General features: G+C 42.0%; 3 protein-coding genes across 8 annotated transcripts in view; 2 read left to right on the top strand and 1 right to left on the bottom strand.

The window, feature by feature from the left end:
• Nucleotides 1-598: 598 nt before the first annotated feature.
• Nucleotides 599-3,420, top strand: terb2 (telomere repeat binding bouquet formation protein 2). The gene is made up of 7 exons (XM_069174300.1): nucleotides 599-1,279; nucleotides 2,046-2,127; nucleotides 2,241-2,380; nucleotides 2,625-2,686; nucleotides 2,776-2,846; nucleotides 2,922-3,007; nucleotides 3,155-3,420. The coding sequence occupies exons 1-7, from the start codon at nucleotides 1,216-1,218 to the stop codon at nucleotides 3,307-3,309; spliced, it is 660 nt and encodes a 219-aa protein (XP_069030401.1). The 5' UTR covers nucleotides 599-1,215; the 3' UTR covers nucleotides 3,310-3,420.
• An 89-nt stretch (nucleotides 3,421-3,509) lies between these two features.
• Nucleotides 3,510-8,650, top strand: sord (sorbitol dehydrogenase). The gene is made up of 9 exons (XM_069174299.1): nucleotides 3,510-4,222; nucleotides 4,338-4,371; nucleotides 4,762-4,926; nucleotides 5,242-5,401; nucleotides 5,563-5,681; nucleotides 6,084-6,149; nucleotides 6,257-6,435; nucleotides 6,946-7,067; nucleotides 7,196-8,650. Exons 1-9 carry the CDS (start codon nucleotides 4,169-4,171, stop codon nucleotides 7,359-7,361), a joined length of 1,065 nt encoding a protein of 354 aa, XP_069030400.1. The 5' UTR covers nucleotides 3,510-4,168; the 3' UTR covers nucleotides 7,362-8,650.
• A 377-nt stretch (nucleotides 8,651-9,027) lies between these two features.
• Nucleotides 9,028-22,638, bottom strand: part of apba2b (amyloid beta (A4) precursor protein-binding, family A, member 2b) — a 59,305-nt gene continuing 45,694 nt past the window's right edge. For all 6 annotated transcript variants that reach the window (XM_069174514.1, XM_069174517.1, XM_069174518.1 and 3 more), the window contains 7 exons: nucleotides 20,218-20,304; nucleotides 17,061-17,246; nucleotides 14,466-14,645; nucleotides 12,313-12,525; nucleotides 12,058-12,177; nucleotides 11,533-11,673; nucleotides 9,028-10,420 (listed from right to left, as the gene is read on the bottom strand). In XM_069174514.1, coding sequence (XP_069030615.1) covers nucleotides 10,349-10,420; nucleotides 11,533-11,673; nucleotides 12,058-12,177; nucleotides 12,313-12,525; nucleotides 14,466-14,645; nucleotides 17,061-17,246; nucleotides 20,218-20,304 — 999 coding nt within the window. In that variant the 3' untranslated portion in view covers nucleotides 9,028-10,348. The remainder of the gene's footprint in view (nucleotides 10,421-11,532; nucleotides 11,674-12,057; nucleotides 12,178-12,312; nucleotides 12,526-14,465; nucleotides 14,646-17,060; nucleotides 17,247-20,217; nucleotides 20,305-22,638) is intronic.

Here is a 22,638-nt window from a genome sequence, read left to right as displayed (position 1 = left end):
ATCAGACTAAATTGCTAAAAGCCATATAAAAATGACTTGGCGTTCAAATATGATGCAAATATCACCATCTGGTGGTAAAATATAGCACTGCAAAAACTGCTGCATGGCATGCCAAACAAAATTGACAAACTAAAAAGAGAAATTCACAATAAATGAAAAGATAAATATAACTTAATGGTTTGATGAAGGTAAAAAAAAGGCTGCATGCTGATGATACTGAAATATAAACTGGATAAGAGGTCATAAGTTAGATTACTATAGCTCAGATTTAAAAAAAACAATCTGTTTCGGTACAAAAGTAAAGTTTGTCCACATATACTTATAAATATAAATGGGACTCTTAATGAGGCCAAGGCATGCTGCTATGTTAAACCTGGTCACATCTAGACTACATCTATATATCTGAAATTTTAAAACATACACAAGTGTATCATTTCTCTTCAGCCAGGAGGAGAATATAATCAGTTGTAGTTATTAAAATGCATTAGCTTTCTCATTTAAAACTTTGGTCAGCTTTAGAAACATCATATGATGATTAAATTGTGTCAATATAACGTAATGTAAAGTTTTCTCTCTATAAAGTGTTTCTCAGTGACCATAGGTTATATTTAATGGTATAATTGTCTCATGTCAGTGTGTGGAGTTGTTAAGGAAGGAACTCATCTACACACCTGACAGGTAGAACACACCTTCGCCTGTCAGGAAACTCCTGTCTTTGTCCCTCTGCTGTCCCCAAGAGTCCTGAGAGAGTCGGAATAATGAAACATATTGATCTAACAATTTCAACTTGACTGCCAACCTCTTAACAACGTGCTTAACAACCAAAAAGGAGCCTTTCATTTGAAGTGCTTATGTTTTCGGGTCAGCTGATTTAAAAGCAAATATTACAACAACAACAACAACACGTGTTCAGCCTGAAAACAGTCCCAGCTTCTCCCAGTCACGTGTGAGCTGGCCGGCAGGAAGGCACCGTCCCGCTTCTCCTCCGAGATTTCCGACAGTTTTCGGCAGAACGTGAATGCAGCAAAAGAGCCGTTCGCGCCAAGCGGACAGCAGACCTGACGTCGGTCATCGGAGGCTCAGCGGGACACTTTCTGCAGCTTCTGGGAAAACGAGGAGAAAAGATTAAGGATGTCCTGTCAGCTACACACTGTTTGAAGCGCCATATTTATTTCCTGAAAGTAGCTTAAAACCTTCTTTCATAAGTGAGGCGGTATGTTTGGGTGCAAGAGCGCCTGGTTTTCCAGTAGTGTGCCCGAGATGTACCGCGACTTCTGGAGTAAGTAACCTTTCATCGGGACGGTGTTAACGCTGTATATACTAACGCTGCTGCCTAGTTAAATCAAACAGCAACTAAATAATGTTACGAATGTTATTTTATTTAGCTGGTCGTGTTTTCATAAAATATTCTGTTGTTGAAACAAGTCTTAAAGATGTTATTTATATTTAGCTTAGCATACCAGAGCCTTGTCTTTAAAGGCCCTTCGGAGAGCTCAGTTCAGGTTGGACCTGCTGTCCATTGGCCGGTGCTGGTCGCTTGGATTTTCCTATTTAAATGTAATATTTGTTTGGATCTCAACAGCAGGGACAAAGCCTGCTTCCACCAGACTTGCTTACAGCTTCAGATATGTTTTTTTTTTGTTTTTTTTTTCTGACTTGTGTTGCAGTGATCGCAGAGTTTGGGCTCCTGGTGCTGAATGCTGATTGGTCAAAGCTGCTCCAGTAGTTTATAAGTTTAATCAACTGGGTAGGATGTAATGACTGGAATTTATGGCCCATAAATTCATGCTGTAAACTTGGGATTGTTATTTATCTAAGTATGAATGTGTGTTTTTTTTTTTTTGCCCCAACTGAACTCAGGGTTTGTGTTGTAAACTTGTATTTCAACATTGTGAGGACATTTGTCAATGACAGTGTGTACTCATCTAAAAACGGCAGCGTTGGTGTCCGTCCGTGGTTTCGTGTGGTGCGGATGTTATGACATTTGTTCACGTGACGGCAGCGTTTGACCACCGTCCTCATCTGGTTCACCTTGTTTCTTGCAGCTCTGGAAGGTGGCACCATTTCCACCTGGAGGACAGCTGATTACCTTTTCAGTGCAGATGCTACGTGTCTTGATACTCGCAGGTGAGCTTTGATGAAACAACTGGAAATCTGGACATAAATCATGCCGTAGACCATTTGTAACCCGTTTCTCCCGCCATGCATTTGAATCTAAACACTGTAGGTTTGTTTTTCAGGATATTTGAGAGCAAAGATTACCTCTGGAACAAAGTGACGGTTTTTCACAGCTTGTTTCTGTCCGCCTGTGAAAAGCGTCAGAGTGTGAAGTCCGTGTGCATCGGTCATTATGTGCTGCCTCCAGCCTTTGTACAGGACGGTGAGGGTTGCTCGATGTTTATTCATTCTTTATTTAAATCTGTACTAAACCTATGGTGGAGAAGTCTGAGAGGATGCAAGCTGATAAAAAAGATATGAAACATACTTTGTATCGTTAAATACTGAATCATTTGACTTCATTAGGTTTCTAGAAACTATTCAGAGGAACCTGTCACTCTTTGCCTGGTTTAAAATCAGGTTTATCACTTCTAACTCACTCACTGTTGCTCTAATTATTATTTAAGAGGTGAGAACCATGGTTGGGAGGTTCATTTGGGAGCGTGAGGATGAACAGTCAGTGGGACAGGTACGGACACCAGGAAACAGAGTTTACACTAATCAGATCAAGTGAATGACTGTAATCATTCATCGGTTTGACCGCCTCCTGTTGAACAGGACTCCCATGAGAGCGGTAGTCACCCGACAGAAGATGAGTATGGTGAAGAAGAAGAAGTCAGCAAAAAGGAGTATGTTGACTTTCTAATATATATTTATTGCTCAGTAGCTGTAAAGTAATTAAGACCTGCTTACTGTGTTGGCAGCTCTGACCCACCTGACACAGACTCAGACAGTGAAGTCTCTCTGGGTGATCATTCCCAACATTTTCCAGCCAGCAGCATGCTCGCAGGTGAAGTATTGGACTGAACTTCCTGTATGTCTGTATAATAAGATAACAGCAGATAAATGAAACTGTGGTTTAGTAAGACAAACTTTCATCTGAAATGTGTTCATGTTGCGCCCTTTTTCTTTTTTTTTTTCTTCTTCCTCCCAACAGGATATGTCAGCATGGACAACCTGCCCAAGTATTCAGGTGACCTCTGTGATTTCTATCCCGGGTGTTTCCGATGCTCCAAATGTAAAGCTCTCTGCTTTTTGCCGCTCATACACAAAGAGAAAAGCAGTTGTGCTTTTCACAATAGAAAACTGTAGATAACGTCCTGACAAAGGAGTTAAGTTGGTTTGTTTTGGTTGTATTTCCTTCCTCCACTTCTGTATTTAGTGTGAACATACACTGATGTAAAATAAATCCGTGTAACGTGACTAATGCTAATCTGATTTTATCGACATTATTTTATTGTATCTGCTTATTATTTTTATCCCTCTGATACAATCACTAAATCTCACGTAGCCTAATGAAACAAACCATCCCTGAAAAGGCGGGTGATGCTAACGGGTTCAGTTTTCCCTTTATACAGCCACCAAAAGAGGGAAACCTTGAGGAGAAGAGAAATACCATTGCCAAATATCTGATTTGAATCACAGTAGTAATCATAATACTGTATGTTTCATACAAAAATGTAACCTGCATTTACTTCGTCAGATAAAATGTCCATGATTTATTTCCAACAGAAAACAAACTGAAGAGCCTATTTTCAATTGGACAGTCTTGTCGGACTTAAGTAATACGACGAGGAAAAAGGGTTTATTTGCCAATTACGTGACATTAAATTGATAACAAAGACTCAACAGCAACCTACAATCAAGAACAACATCGTGTAAATATTTGTCAGAGTAAACTAAAGTAGTAATTGCTGCAGCATGTACATTTTCGCAAGTGCAGTTCCATTCCTTTTAGTGGTATCGTCCACCCTTCAAAGTGGACTGTTCCGCGGCTCTTGGGCCAATCACGTGCTTTGTTTTGGCACTAGCCCCGCCATCAGGAAGCAGTAGGCTGCAGCCTGCCGCTGTACTTTGACACTGACAGACGATTAAGACATTTCTCTCCGGACGGGACAAGTTTGTGTCTGTTTCATCTTCTCCTGGTTGGCAGCTCGGTGTTGCTTCTGACATGGCGCAGGATAATGTGTCCGTGGTGCTGCACGCTCAGGGAGACCTCAGGCTTGTACGAAACACACCACAAGCTCGCGCGTTACACTTTACATATCTCTTATGTAGTCTGCAAATCAAACTGACTGCAACTTTTTTTTTTTTTTTTCCATTATGTCCGTTTCTTGCAGGAGAGTCGCCCCGTCCCAGAGCCAGGACCAAACGGTAAGTGTGTTTCTAGTACAAACAAATACATGCAAATCATTTTGAGGTAAAACTTTAAAAATTTAAAATGTGCAAAGTGTCGCTGTGGAAATTTTGTGTATCTAATAAAAGGAAATATTTGCAATCCAGCCCTCCAGTTAACTCGGGACAATCTTGATTCTCAGCTTCAAAGCTGCTGCATTTTCATTTGGAAATACATTTTGAACTGAAGACAAATGAGCCATGGTGGATTTACTTCATTCTGACAGTCAAAACAAACACATTTGGTAGATATTTTTTTCGGGTAGTAGTAAACTTAAAAATGAGACCGCAATGACATTTTGTTAATTCATATTTAAATGATTTAATCAAATGAAAATGTCTGTTTTGTCCATCTGGTTTTGCTGCCAGAGGTTTTGCTCCAGATGCACTCTGTTGGGATCTGCGGGTCAGACGTGCACTACTGGCAGCGTGGTCGAATCGGGGACTTTGTGGTGAAGAAACCAATGGTGCTGGGGCACGAGGCATCAGGGCGGGTGGTAAAGGTCGGCTCGGCAGTCAAGAACCTGAAAGTAGGTAAGTGGGTGTTTCCTGGTGGACTCAGAGCTGTGAAGCGGCAGAGGAAATGTGCAGCGCAGCCATCTGATTACTCTGTTTAAAGGGAATTTGATACACTTTTACATTCCTAACATTATTTTTTAGCTCAGGAATGTTCTCTGGTTATTTGATCTGCAGTCATGGTTCTGTCCTTTTATACACTGTATAATGTACATATGTATCTCTCCATCCTTTCCTTGTTATGGTATAATCAAGTTCCCACCGAGCTTCACTGTGGTTTTGTCACCTTTTCAAACTCCTCCCGCGCTCTAAACTTCAGCTCGTCTCTTCTAGGTGACCGAGTGGCCATTGAGCCCGGTGTGCCTCGCGAGATGGACGAGTTCTTTAAAAACGGACGATATAACTTGTCTCCCACCATTTTCTTCTGTGCCACGCCCCCCGACGATGGAAACCTGTGCCGATACTACAAGCACAGTGCCGACTTCTGTTACAAGTAACAGTGTTTTCAGCCTCGCATGACTTTTCACTACCGATGACCTCACAAACTACCTGACCTCTGACTGCTAGATAATTCTCTTGCCTAACTTCTGCACATATCCTGTTCACTGTACTCTTCCTCTTTTCTCTTTCTGTGTCTGGTTTTCAACCGTCCAGGTTGCCTGATAATGTGACCTTTGAGGAGGGAGCTCTGATTGAACCTCTGTCTGTGGGGATCCACGCCTGCCGCAGGGCCGGCGTCACCCTCGGCAGCACCGTGCTGGTCTGCGGCGCTGGTAAGATCGAAACTCGCACAATACAACGAGTCAGCAACTTTTGTAGATATATTCCATCAACAAAATACTGCAGAGTGCCTCAGAGCGAGCTGCAAACTGATGTAGAAGAGGTGGTTGTGCTGATTTCCAGGTGCATTCCCATGCTAGTAAGGAATCAGAAACACACGGTGGGTGTAGTCACAAGCCGAAGACGCAAACTGACTCGACAAGAGAGAAAAGCCAGAGAACCTTAACATATGTTGCAGAATACTTCATATTTAACATGAGCTCGAGGCTGTGAAAACAAGATAATGAAAGTTTAAGACGCGTGTTAAGTATTGAAGCACTTGTTTCCTAATAGGAGTAAAGTTATGGAACACGGGTTCGATGCAGCTTCTACAGTATGCATGTCTCCTCCTACAGGGCCTATCGGGTTGGTCTGTTTGCTGGTGGCCAAGGCAATGGGGGCATCGCAGGTGGTCGTCACCGGTAACATACGGTTTATAGACACCAACCTCGGCTGAAATAATGCAACACAGACTCCGATAACATCCTCATAACGTCTGCTTGTCATTACCTTCCTCTGCTGGGGTCAGATTTGTCTCCAGAGCGTCTGACGATGGCCAAAGATTTGGGCGCCGACTTCCAGCTGACGGTGAAGAGGGGAGACGGAGCCCAGCAGCTGGCCAAGAGGGTGGAGGACATGCTGGGAGCTCAGCCTCACATTACCATCGAATGCACTGGTGTGGAGAGCAGCATCCAAACTGCCATCTATGTATGTGAGCCAGTAAAAGACCATTCAAACAGGTGGTCAGGATTAAGAAGCAGCTCCACACGGAAAACTGGAGCTTCTACTCGACTACAATTTAGAATTAGACATTGTCCTTTTTACTTGGGTACATTTATTTATATGATCAGCTCATAAAATATGATGTATTATAAAAGATTTAACTCCTCAACAGGATCTAAGACGGTTAAAATTAGCAACATCTCGGCTAACTTCAATCATAAAAGGCTACTTTCACGTGAATTATCTGCAGTAATGATCTCGTATATAATGTAACACTCACACTCTTTTGATGGTTAATGCACATTTTGACTGCAGAGCTTTTACTTGTAATAGAGTATTTTTGGAGTGTTAGAATATTTCTGCTTAAGTAAAGAATTAGAATCCTCTCCACCACTGACTCTTATCGGTCTCTACTTCTGATATGGAGCATAAATGAATTTCAGTATCTGCAGACAAAAATAATCCAAGTCATACCTGATTTTTTTTCCGCATCAGGGAACTCGTTCCGGAGGCGTGGTGGTGCTGGTGGGTCTTGGCTCTGAGATGGCCACCGTTCCTCTGATCAACGCTGCTGTGAGAGAAGTGGACATCAGAGGGGTCTTCCGCTACTGCAATACGTAAGAAAACATCTACCACTTTCTTTTCTTGTTCCAATACCTTAATAATTACACCATTTTTTATATTTTGCTTGATGATAAACTCTTAAAGTTACTGGTAAACTGAAATGTTTTTGTTGGTGTTGCAGCTGGCCGATGGCCATCGCCATGTTGGCATCAGGTAAAGTGAACGTCAAGCCCCTCGTGACCCATCGTTTCCCCCTGGAGCAGGCGGTCCAGGCCTTTGAGACCACGCGTCAGGGTCTCGGGATAAAGGTCATGTTAAAGTGTGACCAGAAAGACCAGAACCCCTGAAGTGACCCGCTGCAGTGAAACCAAACAGACCGACTGAGGGCGACTCAGCGTGACGGGCACAAACTGGACATTGATCCTATGAGACCGATAACGGAGCGAGTTCAGAGAGACGACTGGTCACAGAGCTGAGACGCCTCTCTGCTGAGCTGAATGCAGGTCAGACAATGTTTTTAGCGTCAAATGGTACGAATGACTATTTTATGAAGCTCAACAATGTTCCATAAACACTTTAATCATCGTCATACTGTATCTAAATAGCAAATTTCTTGAGTTTTACATTTTAATAAAAAAAAATTATTCTGTAGCACAGAAAATAAATCTTTGAATAATAATGTTGAAATCACAGAGCGCGATACATTTCTTTTATAATGTTTTGCTGAATCTGCACTACCCAACTCTAAACATTAGGGGGCACCAGAGGCTCAAAGTGAAATCGCTGGCAGACAATTGTACCAGTATGTACGATAGTTGGAACACAAGAAATCCGTGAGTTCAGCAGTGAAGGAAACGGAGTGCATTTCCAGCTGTGAGCAGCTCCTCTGTTTAGTTTGTGTGCTGCGTTGTGGAGAAACTTGTACATCAATGACACCTGAATGACCCACTTATCAGTCATATGTAGTATTCACGCTTTTGAGTCTGTTTAACTTTGTAATTTTTTTTCTGATTATGAAAACACTACAGAATAAAAAAAACAGCTTAAAAAAGAAATTAAAAACCAAATCTATCACATTAGTTCTCAGCACATGAACGCTCCTCTCTGCTGCTGTTGTGCGGATGTGTGCGGTGAGGAGCACTTAAGTTTTAGTGTTCACATAATGAACATTTATTATTATTTGCCACTCAGCAGACTGTTTCACAGGAGACTTGTTGAATTTGTCAAATGAGGAAAACTGCAGTCAGACAAGTCAAAATGTCTGCCATGAAAAAGGTCTATTCCACTCAACATACTAAGAGCCTGCAGTAAGTACCGGCTGTTGTAGTGTCCAAGAGATCATAGTACGTACAGTCTCTGCACATTCAACCTCATCACAAAATGCACAAAAACTGTTTTTTCAAGATCTTTGCAGATTTGTCCTGCCTGCTAAAAGATATTGTCATGTGTTCTGCAGCTGTGAGCAGCTTTTTATTTCCTCAGAATCAAAAACCTGCTTGTTTGTTTGATTGTTGTATGAAAATGAGACATCTGGTAACTCCTATAAAGACACAGCCTGGTAATCAACCAGAAACCAGAATTTAAAATTCGACTTCAAATAAACATTTTTGCTTTGAATAAATGCGATAAAATCCAAGCGTTTGATACAAGCCAAAACATTTGTTTCAACCTGCATTTACAGATGATAGTTTAATCTCATAAGATTTGCTAAATTGATGTTGATAAAATCAACTTCCTTTTACTTGCTAAATTAAATTCAAAGCTAATTCAAAATGTTGACTTCATCATCATTTTGATTTGTTTTTAGTTTTCATCATGTCAAACTTTTCATTTATTTTTATACCTTTTTTTTTTTTTTTTTCCTTCTTTTCTTGGCATTAGCGGGCTTCCATACAAACGGGCGATCCCTGAAAGTAGAGTCACGGTTTCCAACCGCGATCCAAATGTTATTTTTAGATTCAGTTTGCAGCTCGATCAGGTCCAAAAAAAAAAAAAAAAAAAAATCCAGCCAGGTTTAGCTCAGATTTTATTATCTTGCCACAATGACATGATACTACTTCACTAGGCATGCAACAGATAATGTTCATACGGTTAAAATTTACTACAATGCGTTGCAAAACCATTACTCCGTGGTAAGGCTTTCCTCAGTCACAGTGTGATTCACAGCTCGCTCTCTTTCCCTCTCACAACTGAAGGCCAACGTACAGTTGGGAAGATGTTTGCAGTGACTGAAACCTGTGTTTTTGTTCTGTTTTTTTTTTTTTTTTTTTTTTAACATGAGCACAATACTAGACAAGTTTCTCTTTATGTACAGACATTCTAATACTGCTTATGGCAATGAGACAGCTCACACGACACAGTTACATTCACAATCCACTCATAGTATGCATGAGTTTCAATCAGAACACTAAAGATGAACATACAGTAGAGTAGCACACAAAAAGAAAACTTCATTTTTCATACATGTGACTGGATATCAAAAGCAGTTTCGATGCATGTTAATAGTGCCAGTTATTTAAATGTGTGTGAGTGTTTGTACATGAGATTTAGAAAAGACGTATCTTGCCGTTCGGAGGTTGAACTCGTGTATTGCCTTAAAATGCAGTAAATCAAAAGGATATGGCGTTTTTCCCATAAACCCCTGCTGCAAGCATTGGTTTGATTCACATGTACATCATGTCAACTGAGCATATTTAAACCCAACGTTTCAAACACGTAACTCATTCCCCTTTTCACGGGCAACTACCATGATATCCGGCCTTTAATTGTGTCTCTGCCGTCATCGTGGTCTGCTTTCAGTAAGTATTTACAATGCAGCCGTGGCTCCCTTCCCTCCCCACAAGGTCACAATATTAGCAAAATATGTATTTACATGAGAAATAAATTAACACAGAGGAAAATGAAACTATACAAGAAGTATAGCAGAAGTATCATATTGCATTACATGAATATAAAAAAATAAACTGTGGCCCATTCGCTCGATAAGTCCGTCCACACTCATCAGAAAAGCACAGACAGGACAAATAAATAACAAACAGTATTCACACACACGCACGCACACACACACACACACACACACACACACACACACACACACTCACTCACACGCTGCCTCTTCAGCTGGTCAGATGGATTAAGCATCTTGTGTCAATAAAAATGGCTGTTGCATGTTAAGCACAGACAAGAGAGAGATGATGAAGAATTGAAGTCAACAGCCCAAAGGAAAAGAGAAAATGAACGGACGGGGAGAAGTAATCCTCCGCTAGTCAGCTCGGTTTGCACTGTAAAGATAACCGATCAGAGGCTGTCCTGTGGAGCCGTCCCCCGCCGTCGTTTATATGTACATCGGCGTCTCCTGTCCTGTGAGAAGCCTGAACATGGCCGCCGGCATGGTCTTCATGTGGATCTGGCAGGGACAGAGACGGCAGCACAGTTTCAATGAAATGGACAAACAACACCATCCTGTTGACAATTGTGTGCATCAGTGTGTGTGTGTGTGTGTAAACAATGGCGTGAAAGTGATGGACCCAAACCAAGAGATCTCATCACTAAGCAGACAGTAAAAAAAAAAGGTGAATTTAGAGGGTTTCTGTATAAAAGTAACGACCTAAGAAGGGTCTTTTTATATATATATATATATTTGTTCATGGTAACAGACATGCATGTCTATATTTTAGCAGCTTTTTTCAACAGTGTGGCAGGTTTGGCTCTTAGTAGTTCTTTAATCTTTCACTAAGACTTAACTAGAAACAGCACAAGTCAAGAAGTCCGGACTTGTAGTGTCCAAATACGCACTACATGCTTCCTGTAGTAATTATTCAATAGTTTGTTGGCTTCTCTCTTTACTTATTTTCTCCCGAGTCTGGATTCCTTTAATATTTGTTTGATTTAGGCTCGATTTTTACTTTGGCTAGCGATTTGTTTTGGGTTACGATTTGCTTGTTTAGATTTGGTTTACTAGTGTTTTATTTCGAGTGGGTTTGCTTTGTGAATCGGGTAATGCAATGAGGATCTGAGGTTATTTCAGTAGGCAGGCAAATAATGCAGTTGAGTGGGCCTTTGTTTTTTTTGTTTTTTTACCAGATCAGGCAGCAAGGAGACGTGACTCCTTTGTTGTACACCGGCTTGTTGGTATTAGATTAAAAACCCACGATGGCAGCATGGGGCCAGCGGATTATTTCACCCGCATAAAGGTTTGATTTCGGTACTCGTCTCACAATCCTGCTCGGCTGTTAACCTGTAATGAAGGCTCTCCGTTAAAATGTCAAAATGAGAGATAAAACAACCCGTCAAGTTCAGACAGTTGCTTCCGAGTGACACGAGGCTTTAAGGTTGAGCAGAACTCCCCGCGACGCGGACGCCGAACTCGATGTGTTAAAACAGCGGAGCGCTCCCGGTATCCATTCCTCGTCTGCACGGTGTCGTTTACTGACCGCGACGGTGCGTTACGTGCAAAGTGTCTGTGTCGGGACGCTATCGTGCTCCGTGTGTGTGTGTGTTTGTGTGCATCTGTTTAACCTCGCCAACAGAGTTGGAGAGGGCCTGGACAATCTTCTCGTGTGCTGTGGCCACAACACTCTGCCCGTTGATCTCGATGATCCTGTGACCCACACGGACGCCGCCTCGCTCAGCGATGCCTCCTCGCATCAGACTGCATATCTGAAAACACACAAATCAAAATGTCCTCATGCACTTGAATGCTTATTATAACAGAAATACACCAGCATGGTGATGGCATCTGAATCTGAGGCCGTAAGGCTACAAAAGATTATAATTCACATTTAAACGATGGAACTGATGACACGTTACGTCCTCGCTAAAGATAAGCACGTTGTTTCAGCGGGCATTGAATCAGGGTCAAAATAACAATTCATCACAACACTGACACGGCGTGTCTCAGCGTTCAATAAAGACCGTGAATCTTAGCTGAGACAAGAATGTGAAAATGGTGCTGGTAAAATATACAGAATATACCACACTGAGCATTCAAGTTAACAATCTGTCCACATTATATGTGTAATTGATTTCTCAGTTTGTACTTACAATGCCGTTCTGGACACTGAATCCCAGCTGATACTTTAGATCCGGTCTCTTGATGAGGACCGTGGTAACAGGAGGGCAGCTAACAATGTTCATTTTCACCTGGACTTGGTTCTTTAAGCCCTTCAACAGCGAGAGAAAAAACACACAAAATGTTAACGCTCGTTCATTTTCACAGACATTGTTTGGCTGAATGTTTAAAAACCAAGTCCCGTGATGTGTTTCACAGCTTCAGCCGCCTCTTCAGGGTGTCGGTACCTTAATGATTCCCTGACAGGTGGCGAGCGGCAGCCCCACGAGGCTGGTGTTGTTGATGGACATGATCTGGTCTCCGATGCTGAGCTTGCCGGAGCGAGCTGCCGGCCCGCCGTTCATCATGTTGGCCAAGATAACTGTGGGCAGGATGGAGCCCCAGCCGGACTCCACGATCACCACACCCAGGATCTCCCCTTTACTCTTCTCCAGCTGCAGCTGTGGAGAGGAAGGAGACGATCCGTTGGTCATTTTTCCGTTTCATCATGAACAAATACTGACATCTCATAATTCAAACTATATGATTGGAGCACATCGAGCTGATTTCAACACTGCCTCTGAAGAAAACGCACCAGTGTTGAAGCTACCGGTCTGTTCGCTCCAGTCTTTTCTCATCTCAGATATTTGCTGGAGAGGCACCAGACTCAGACTACAAACGGCTGGAGAATGTATAAAGAACTCATTATCACTGAAGACATTATGATTCCTTCCTGACACCTGTCAGAAAAAATAGTTTCTTCTAACCGGCGTTCATGGATGAGAGCCGGGATCGGCGGTGTAACAGCAGCCCTGCAGCTGACGGGGTCGGGTCTCTTTAGCGAGTAGAGAGGATATGGATATCAGGAAACTGAGCTGCTGAGAACAAAGCAGCGACTGGCGGTGAATTCCCTCTGATGCCAACAGAAACTGAATCACTCTGCTGCAATGAATCTCGGCGTGGGCAGCTTCGGTTGGATGCTGCCAGCGAGAGAGCCCACGTGTGCATTAGTATGGATGTTTTCTCCTCACTTGGACGGAGGTGTGCTGAACACAGAAGATAAGCTGGAAAAGTCGAGCCAGAGCGTCAGGACTGAGGTCGGACGACCTCTGAGTGAGTATTTGTGTCACCTGTAATGTGATGTTTAGGCCAACAAAGTGGGCGACGGCGGTGAAACGCTGCAACGCCGGACGAGTGGTTTTCTGGACACCTTGTGTTGTTTGTGTTTCCAGCAGCTGCTAACGTTACAGTGTGCCATCGGTACCCGGGGCTCTCCCTGACGAATAACCACCTTCTTTCCTGGCTTGAGCTCTCTGCAAACTACATCATCTGGCGTCTTATCATGTTTTTTGTTGAGTGGATGCTACAAGGGGAGAGACTTGGCAAAGGGAAGTGAAAGATTTGGTGGTTCGGGGTCAGAACTGCGCACGCAACACATCCGAGGACACGGAGCCACTGCTGGCACGGATTCACCAGCAGGAAAACTCAGAAAAACTCAGCTGCTTCGGTAAATATAGCAGCACTGAGGAATGTACTTCTCCAATAAACTACATTTACCATCAACAGTAAGTTGGCATCCGCATAAGAGGTGGCACATTTTCCCCTTTAATCTCCACAGCATCACAAACCTCCACCTGCATCATCTCGGTAAACAACAGGACAACGTGAACCGCCGTTAAACCGATCTGACCCGCAGGCCACCGGTGAGGTGTCTCCATGACAACCAAGTTCTGCTGAGACGGAATACGAGTTCAGACAGCAAAACATTACCACCGCTTTATTTACAGCAATTCATTACTTGTATATCAATGTTTCACTTTACAGATCCAGCTATTGTGCACATTTCAGTATTATACACGTTCTCACTGTTCGATAACAATCCTGGTGACCAGCAGGTGCTACTCGCACACGAGGCCTTCAGACAATGAATTTACTCTTCGCACCGTTGTGAAGGTGAGGAAGCTCCGGAGCTTCCAGAAAGTCCAGGTTCCCCATCACTCCTACTTGTTCATGTGCCTCTAACAAGAGCGGCTGTGGTGCTGTTGCCCGTGCAGCCTCCCTTGCTCATACAGCAGAAACACTTTCAGTTTCTAATTCTCCAAAAGCCTCCAGGAATGTGTTTAGGGCACGGTGTTCGCTAAAGAGGAAACGCTACAGGAAAAAAAAAGAAAGAGCTGACATGCTCAGAGTAGATTTTACTGTAACATCTGCTTAATTAGCTAAACGCTGCTATAGTGGTGCCGTTCCTCCAGCATAAGTGGATTTGTGCCACATGTAAAGTCTCACAGTGTTTACGTCTCGTTTTTTCCTGCACAAACACAAATAAATATCTGCATTAAAAGACGCAAAGAATCTCCTGCGAGGCATTACTGCACGTGCCGTAGACTTAATATAGACCGACCTCTTTGCAGTTCTCAGAGTTGGAGAAGTGAATGAGGTCGTCGTTGTACATTTCCTGGGTGTTGATGATGTCACTGTACTCCTTCTGACTTAGGTCCTCGGGGTTGATGCCGTTGGCCCTCAGGAACTCCTGGTAAGCTACGCTGAATGCCTGGCCGATGGACTGAGCGATGAGCTGGGCCTGCAGAAGGAACACGAAGCAGCAACGTAAACACATGTTTGTGAACTTGTTTTGTTCGATCCACAAAAGCTAATCTATAAGTTGCATACAAATAACAATACAGCAAGAATAAAGCTTCGGGTGGCATCAAACAACAGATACACAGAGTGTGTCAAGAGTAGGTTCAGGCATTATATAAACGGATTCTCACTGACAAAAGCTATTTGTTCCCACCGAGAGAAAAACAGATGAAAACAAACGTGTGTACAGATTGCTGTTGTTTCAGTCAGAGGAAGTGAAGGTTAATGGAGACAATGGGCAGAAAAACACATCTACACAAAGTGGATTTACTTTACTGCAGAGACAGAATGAGAAACAATATCAGCTGAAAGAATGTCGGTCATAAGTGATGAAGGTGTTCCACATAGATGCAACACTTTGAAGCCGTTATTACCAACTTCAACTCCATGCATGCATACGGAGTAAAGAAAAAGTGAGTCTTTGTGTAAATTTGACTTAAAAAAATAACAGCAAATTTCTTTTTGTCCGGAAGGTATTGTATTGGTGGTAACGTGGATTGCCATGATCTTGTGGCTTTGAAAAAAGATAACGTTGCCAAAGAATGTAGGTCATAGTAGTTTATATGTAAAGCAGGTAGAGCAGGAGTGGTGGGTGGGAGTATCGAGGGGAGTAGATCTGGGACACCAGGACTGCTGTGGAGCCTTGCAGAGGTGCCGTGGGTTTAACTCCGTGAAACACCGGTGAAGGGAGGAGCCCACTTCATAACCCCAGTGAGATACTGCACACTCTCACCTTGTCGCTGAAGCTTTGTACCAGGTGGTTTCTTACTTTGCTGTATGAGCATAGCAAGCATAGTACTAGTATAGCCTGCTGTGAGTTAATGAGGCGTTAGGTAGGTGAAGACAGGTAGTAATATTAAGTCAGTTGACCCTTGAGGAATTTTAGTGATAAAATGGCACTTGGCGGCCCGGTGGTGGAGTGGTCAGCACCGTCGCCTCGCAGCGAGGTTCTGGGTTCAAGTCCCGGCCGGGGCCTTTCTGTGTGGAGTTTCCATGTTCCCTGTGGCTTCGTGGGTTCTCTCCGGGGACTCCGGCTTCCTCCCACCGTCCAAAGACCTGCATGTCAGGTTAACTGGTGGTTCTATAAATGTCCCTTCGGTGTGAGTGAGAGTGTGAATGGGCTTTGTTTGTCCGTCTCTGCGCGTTGTCCCTGTGATGGACTGGTGAACCCTGCCTTCACCCAAAGTGAGCTGGATAGGCTCCAGCCCCCCCGTGATCCTGTTCAGGATAAGCGGGTATAGATGATGGATGGATAAAATGGAACTTTGTGTGAATGTTAAAACAAAATCTTTTGTCAAGCTGTGATTTGAATGTTTTCCTAATTAACTGAATACCACACTTGAATATAAATCTCTTGCAGAATTCGCAGGCATCAATAGCCCAAACTCACACCACCAATTAGTTTTTCACAACAATGGAAAAAGTCAGGAAACAGGACACAAAGCACGCAGCCAGTGGAGCCACAATAACAGAAACAGTATAGAAGTTAATGGATGAACGGCTGAACGGTTCTATTATAACTCTGGCCGGCCTTTAAAACCTGGCAACAGAATTAGATGAAGAGGGGACAGATTGGAGTCCAGCCTTTTACACTGACTGGCACAGAAACTGAGCTGCTGGCTCCTCAGTGCAACATTGTTCACAGTGCCAAGTCTTCCTGAATCTGCTTCAACAAGGCAAGCAGCAGCTCAGTTTGGGTAAGAAAAATAAAAGTGGGCAGTCAATTTACTTTATTGCACATCAGTGGGTACTGCAGCGTGCACAACAACATTTTGGGAATTTCTATTTATGAGAAACAACATTTAGAATAATGTGGATGAAACATCCATCCATCATCTATACCCGCTTTATCCTGAACAGGGTCACGGGGGGGGGGGGGGGGGGGGGGGGGGACTGCAGCGTATCCCAGCTCACTTTGGGTGAAGGCAGGGTTACACCCTGGACAGATCACCAGTCCATCACAGGGACACGTAGAGACGGACGGAAACAAAGACCATTCACACCAATTAACCTGAGGTGCATGTTTCTGGATGGTGGGAGGAAGCTGGAGAACCCTGGAGAGAACCCACGCTGGATGAAACATGACATAACAAAAAACTTTGATCACGGAGCCCAAACTCAGGAAAAAGCTCGTACTGGTGATAAGCTGAAATAACATCCGACAAACACCTGGAAGTGTCATCTCCCCACTGTCTTGAAGCGTAGAAGGATTCAGCTGCCAAATGAGAACTCTTACAACAATGTGACTTCCTCTACTGTCATCTGTGTGACATCTCACCCGAGACAACTTCTCTCGTAAACACACAAACAGACACAGCGACGCAGCGGGTTTGTGAATCTGAAAAGAGTCACTTACATCCTCAGACTCAAAGACATGACATATCATCTTGTACTGCTTCTTGGCCTCGGGCGCCCCGGGCGTAGTCTCGATGCAGTCCTGTGAGGCGGTGCGCGGCATCCGGCGTCTCGCCATCAGGACCACGATGTTCCCAATGTCAGCGATGTAGGATATAGTGCGGAGTGCGTTGTCCATCATCGTTTCCTGTCGGCATGCCAACCACAACCACACACGATAAACAATACTCAACAATAAAGTACAGTATTGATTTGTGATTTTATCAGCTAAACATTAGAGGAACCAACTGTGATGATGATGATGATGTCGGCAGGGCCCGGCGTTATAGCCATATTTTATCGTATCGTCATATGAGACTGGATATCTCCTGAGATTTTGGATATTGTAATATCATATTCTGGGGTAACTGTTGTATTTTCCTGGCTTTAAAGGCTGCAAGAGGGGACATAGTAAATTGGTGTCACTTTCTGAATTTATCCGACTGTTGTAGCTCTTCTATCATTTGCCTTGTTTGCATATTACTGATGAATATTTATCAAAAATGTCAATGTTTAAATATTTTGTGAAAGCACTAATAGTAATTTCTACAATATTGTTGTGATATCTATACCGAGGTATTTGGTCAGAAATATAGTGAAGTTTGATTCTGACCATATGGCAGTGACCTAGATGTTGATATGAAGGACACCACCCGTCTTCAACTTACTGGGATTTGAAAATGTTTTTGGTTTACAGCTGTGAGCCCTAAAATCAAATAAAAGTCACCTGCCCCTAATATCAAAAACAAATAACAAATGAACACAGGAACATTCACTAATTCAGCATCTCTGGACCAACTCCCAAAAAGCTGATGATGTCATCAATGCAGGTCTATATTCATAGATTTCAAGTTAATGAAGATGACTGGGTCAATTCTTGTAAATATTAATTTCACTACAACAGCAATGCAATGTAGTGAGTGCTGCATGTGACAATTAGTGTAATCATCAACTAATCTGTGGATTTTTTTCCCCCTCAATTAATCGCTCAGCTGTTTGGTCCTTAAATGGAAAAAAAAAAAAAAAAAGAGTGAAAAATGTCAACCAGTGTTTCCCAAAGTTGAAGGTGCAGCTTAAAATGTCTTATTATTCGCCAAACAGCCCAAAACTAAAACAAATATTCCGTTTATTATCATGAAGAACGAAAAGAACCAAAAAATATTCAAATTTAAGAAGCTGAAATCAGAGAATCTTAAGCAATTTTTCAGTAAAAACATTCTAAAAACAATAAATCAAGGGCAAAACAGTAGATTATTTTCTGCCAATGAACTAACTGTGAATCAACTAATCATTGCAGCTCTAATGCATTGCAATGCAACATAAATCCTACCTGCTTCTTTTTTGTTGAAAACGTGGTTGATGACTTGCCAACTGGAGCGAGTCAGTAAAGCATCAAACTACAAAGAGGAAACTAGAACAGAAGCAACGCACATGCTACAAATATGAGTCCACGGTAGAGCCGAGAAAGAACGACACATTTGAACTGCTAAAATTATGTAATAAGACATATTTCATCACAGTGAGCTTTGAATTAGAATTTACCTGCTGCTACTATAGCTTTGAGAAACAGGAACTGTTTCTGATGATTATCCTTTTTCTGACAACAGCTGGCTTCCTTTGATCAGAACAATTTTTAAATGAAAGTGTGCACCATGTTTGTTTCCTTTCTTTGTCAGAGCTGCATTATCCATTTAGCGCAGAGAGGAAGATGAAATTATTGCAGACAGAAAACAAACAGGCCTACTTTTGATTAAATTTATAACTGCTATAAAATCTGATTATGGCCCAATAACATCCCAGCAAATTAGATCGTGAGTAAATGTTGATCTGAAAATATTCAATAGACGCACAAAAAAAACAAAACCCTCAAATGTTTTGGATATCAGAGTGTTTGTGGTGATGAATCCAAGTGATTTGAACTGTGTAATTATATTTGTTGCATCATAATGTCGATTTTATGAGACTTTATATCTGAATGAAACAACAATTAGTAGAAGACTTCAAAGTTAAATCTATGCGTTTGCTGGAACATGTATTTGTTCATGTTTTATGATAATATGCTGAATTAAATTTCAGTTTATTCAACTTCACGTCATTAACTGTGTGGTGGGTTTATTACATCAGACTAATTAGTGTTGTTGTTCCAGCCCACCTTCAGAGTTGTTCTGACTATGAATCAATGTCGGGGACCTCAGCTTGCTTTAACTGCAGAATGAAGGCTTCTTACTCAGAATGTCTTTCTGAAAAGTGCCACGACCAAATGGGAAAGAGAGGAAGTTGGACACTGCATTGCAGCACGTTATTTTCTGCCAGGTGGCTGCCCACACACACACACACACACACACACACACACACACACACACACACACACACACACACAGACACACCTCAGATGGCCAGACAGCAGCTACGATTGAAATACTGCTCATGAATCATCTATCACATATACATTTAACTGTTTCTGTGAGCACAAAGTTCTATTCATGAGCTCAAGAACTGCAGAAGTGTTTCTCCTTTTATCAAAAACTTCACCACCTCCTGAGAAAACGTGTTCTGCTGCTTTACACCGCAGCTCGCTAGACAGCTAAAAAGCAAAGTAAGTTTCTGTGAGAGGTTTTGGATCAAAACTTGAATTAGTAAAAATATGATGGCTGTGATTTTTACTCAAAGACATTCAGAAAGTCACACTTCAATCTGAATTTTGACTTTTTGACTGGGTCAAAGAAAACATGCAGTACATATTAATCCTTTTATCAATGTACAGATGGGGTCATTATTTGGATATCGATAGTAAAAACCTTCTCATACTAAAAGGAAGACACAAGATGTCGATGCTGCACAGATGTTCATGCAGCATTTTTTGGGCTTTGCAGGATCTCTTCTTACCCTACGTCACAGGGAACTCTGACAGTGACGTTATGAGATTAAACAAACAGATAACAATCAGAGCTGGGGTTTTATAAGACACAGCTGGTGTCAGCAGCTGAACTGCAGTTATGACAACTGTGACACAACATTCCCCTGATCTGTCGACTTGTATAACTCATCAGGTGGCTGAGGTACTTTCAGGGAAGACAGCTTTTATTCTCACAGGTGAGACGGAAACATGGAGTTCTTACCTGTGAGTCTGCATTGAGGACTTTGATCCTCTGGGTGGAGATGAACAGATCCACCTCAGTGAGGGTTTGAGCATCTCCATCTGCACTCTGAAGAAACATACAAGCAGAAGAGCTGTTTAAAATCACCTCCTTCTGATCTGGACTGTTTAAAGACCTTTGTACCAAACTTGACTGCTTCTTGCAAACACAGCCGTTTGAGTGGTGTCTGTGTTAAATGTAGGAAATTCTTAGTTTATATATCCAAAATGCATGCATGTATAGTTTAGTGTCCAGCGAGGGAAATGCTTGTTAGATGGGTTATTAAGTCTAAAGGTGAGGTGGACGAGGCAGAAAAACAAAGTGTCTGGCGGTGGTGTTAGTTTGCATCAACTGTCCTGGCACGAGGATGGCGAGCTGGCACGGAAACAAGAAACAGCTTAACACTAAACCCTTACCAGCTGGCTGTTACACCAGAGAGAGCAATGCAGCTTCAGCACGGACCAAGCCTGCACACATTTCCCTCTCATCACTGTGCACTGCAGACTAATGAAATGATATTTGTTTTAGTTTAATTAATACTGCCTTATGCATTTACAATAAGGCAACAGTGATAAAGATATTGCTGTAATGAAATACTTCATGGAGTAAATGGTGAAACATGTATTTGAGACTGTGGTCTGTAACTGTTATTAATACTTCAGTTTTTATCTCCACCAAGTATATGATGTACAAAAACTAAGGAAAGAAATATGATTCGGTGTTGTTAATTCATGTTTTGGGTGTAACCTCTTGTCCATTTTAAATTTAGAAGTGGTGGCTTTTGCTTGCTCCCAGAGAACAGGTGTGAACTTGCAGTTTTCCATCAGAACACAAGGACACAGCTTACTAATTTGTATGGTGCACATTAATAATTGCAGCCACACTGTTCGACCAATTCAAAGTCCAATTTATCTTGTCCATATGATGCATAAAGGTCTACAGAGGTTATTATTACTGGAGAATTGAAAATCTGCTACTTCTGTGGTGGACTTCTGCCTGAATGATTAATGTAGTGCAATCAAAGCAACACCTGATGTTTTCTACCGAAACGTGTGATAAAAGCTCCTATAAGCTCTCCTCAGTTTTTCACAACATTAAGCCTATAATACATGTGTTTGTTTACAGATGAAGCTTCCCTCCACTGCATCTCTCACGTGTAAAGAAGCAAAACAAGAATTATTTGCGTTGGCTGACGAAGATTATGTTAATCACAAAAAAAAAATCAGGCATGCGCTAAATACGTAACTTAACTTACTTGAGCGTAACAGCAATGCAAATACATAATAGAAAAAGGTGCTCTTTGCTAACACAAATTTGAGTTGCAACTGATGGCATGAGCTTTGGATTGGGTTAGCCGGTTCTTGCTTTTTCTCAGCAAAAATTAAGTTGTATGTCTTTAGCCTCGAGGTAAAAAGGTTATTATGTTCAGTGTGTTGTCCTTTATTTCCATTTCTGCTATCGTTTCTAGTTATTGTGTAAAATTTATGCAAGGAAACAATGCCAACTTTATTTTCTAGCGCAAAATCCTCCGTCACAAACTACCAAACTCGTAAAACCTCCAACTCTTCACAAACTTAAATTGATTTATAAAGCCCTCGTATCACTTAAATTACTACGATTTTCAGCAATAACAGACACAAAAAAAATGCATGAATCAATTAAGCATCTGTGACAGCTTGTGTACATCGTTAATATAGTACAACATCTAAATGTATTTTGTTCTGACGATGGGTCATTACACCCAAACACGGCATGTAAACTGGTGCTTTAAGGTTTGTGAAACCTTTAGAAGTTTGTATATTTCTGCATACATATACAGCAACACGTTTGGGAAAATCTAATGATATTTTAGGTCATATTTATGCAGATATGTAGAGATTTTAAAGGGTTCACAAACTTTTGAGCACCACTGTATGCGTTATTATTGAGTGCCCTTTCCCACAGCTTATGGCACAGGTTGATTCACAGTAACATTGGCAGTGTATTAACAGAAGCCTGAGACATAATACAATGTGGAGCCACAATGTGTCTTCTGATACCTTGTGGTCACAGTGGTTGCATATATATTCATGTCAATGGGCTGTTATTACATCTGGTTTCAGCGGTTCCTCGGCCTGCCTTACAACAGAGTCTCCATCATTGTGAAGATTTTATGATGTGGCTGGTTAAACGCTGCTATTCCAGTTTCGCCAGTATTCAGACACTTTATCTTACATTACAAGGACGTGTTACAAGGACCACAGTTTATAGCACCTTTTGGCTACACTGAAACAAAACATACCTTAGTTTACTATCGTTTTGAAAAACCTCACAAAAGATTCGTTGAACTAAACGCATGAACTTAGAAGTTTGCGAGACACAGATGGAGGAGGATACACGGACAGGCACAAATGAAATGAAAAA

This window comes from Embiotoca jacksoni, unplaced genomic scaffold (genome assembly GCF_022577435.1).
Source record: "Embiotoca jacksoni isolate LCO1_2020_lvr unplaced genomic scaffold, fEmbJac1.0.p SCAF_6, whole genome shotgun sequence".
In the NCBI taxonomy this organism is placed as follows: Eukaryota; Metazoa; Chordata; class Actinopteri; family Embiotocidae; genus Embiotoca; species Embiotoca jacksoni.
This window is presented reverse-complemented; position numbering and strand designations above follow the sequence as displayed.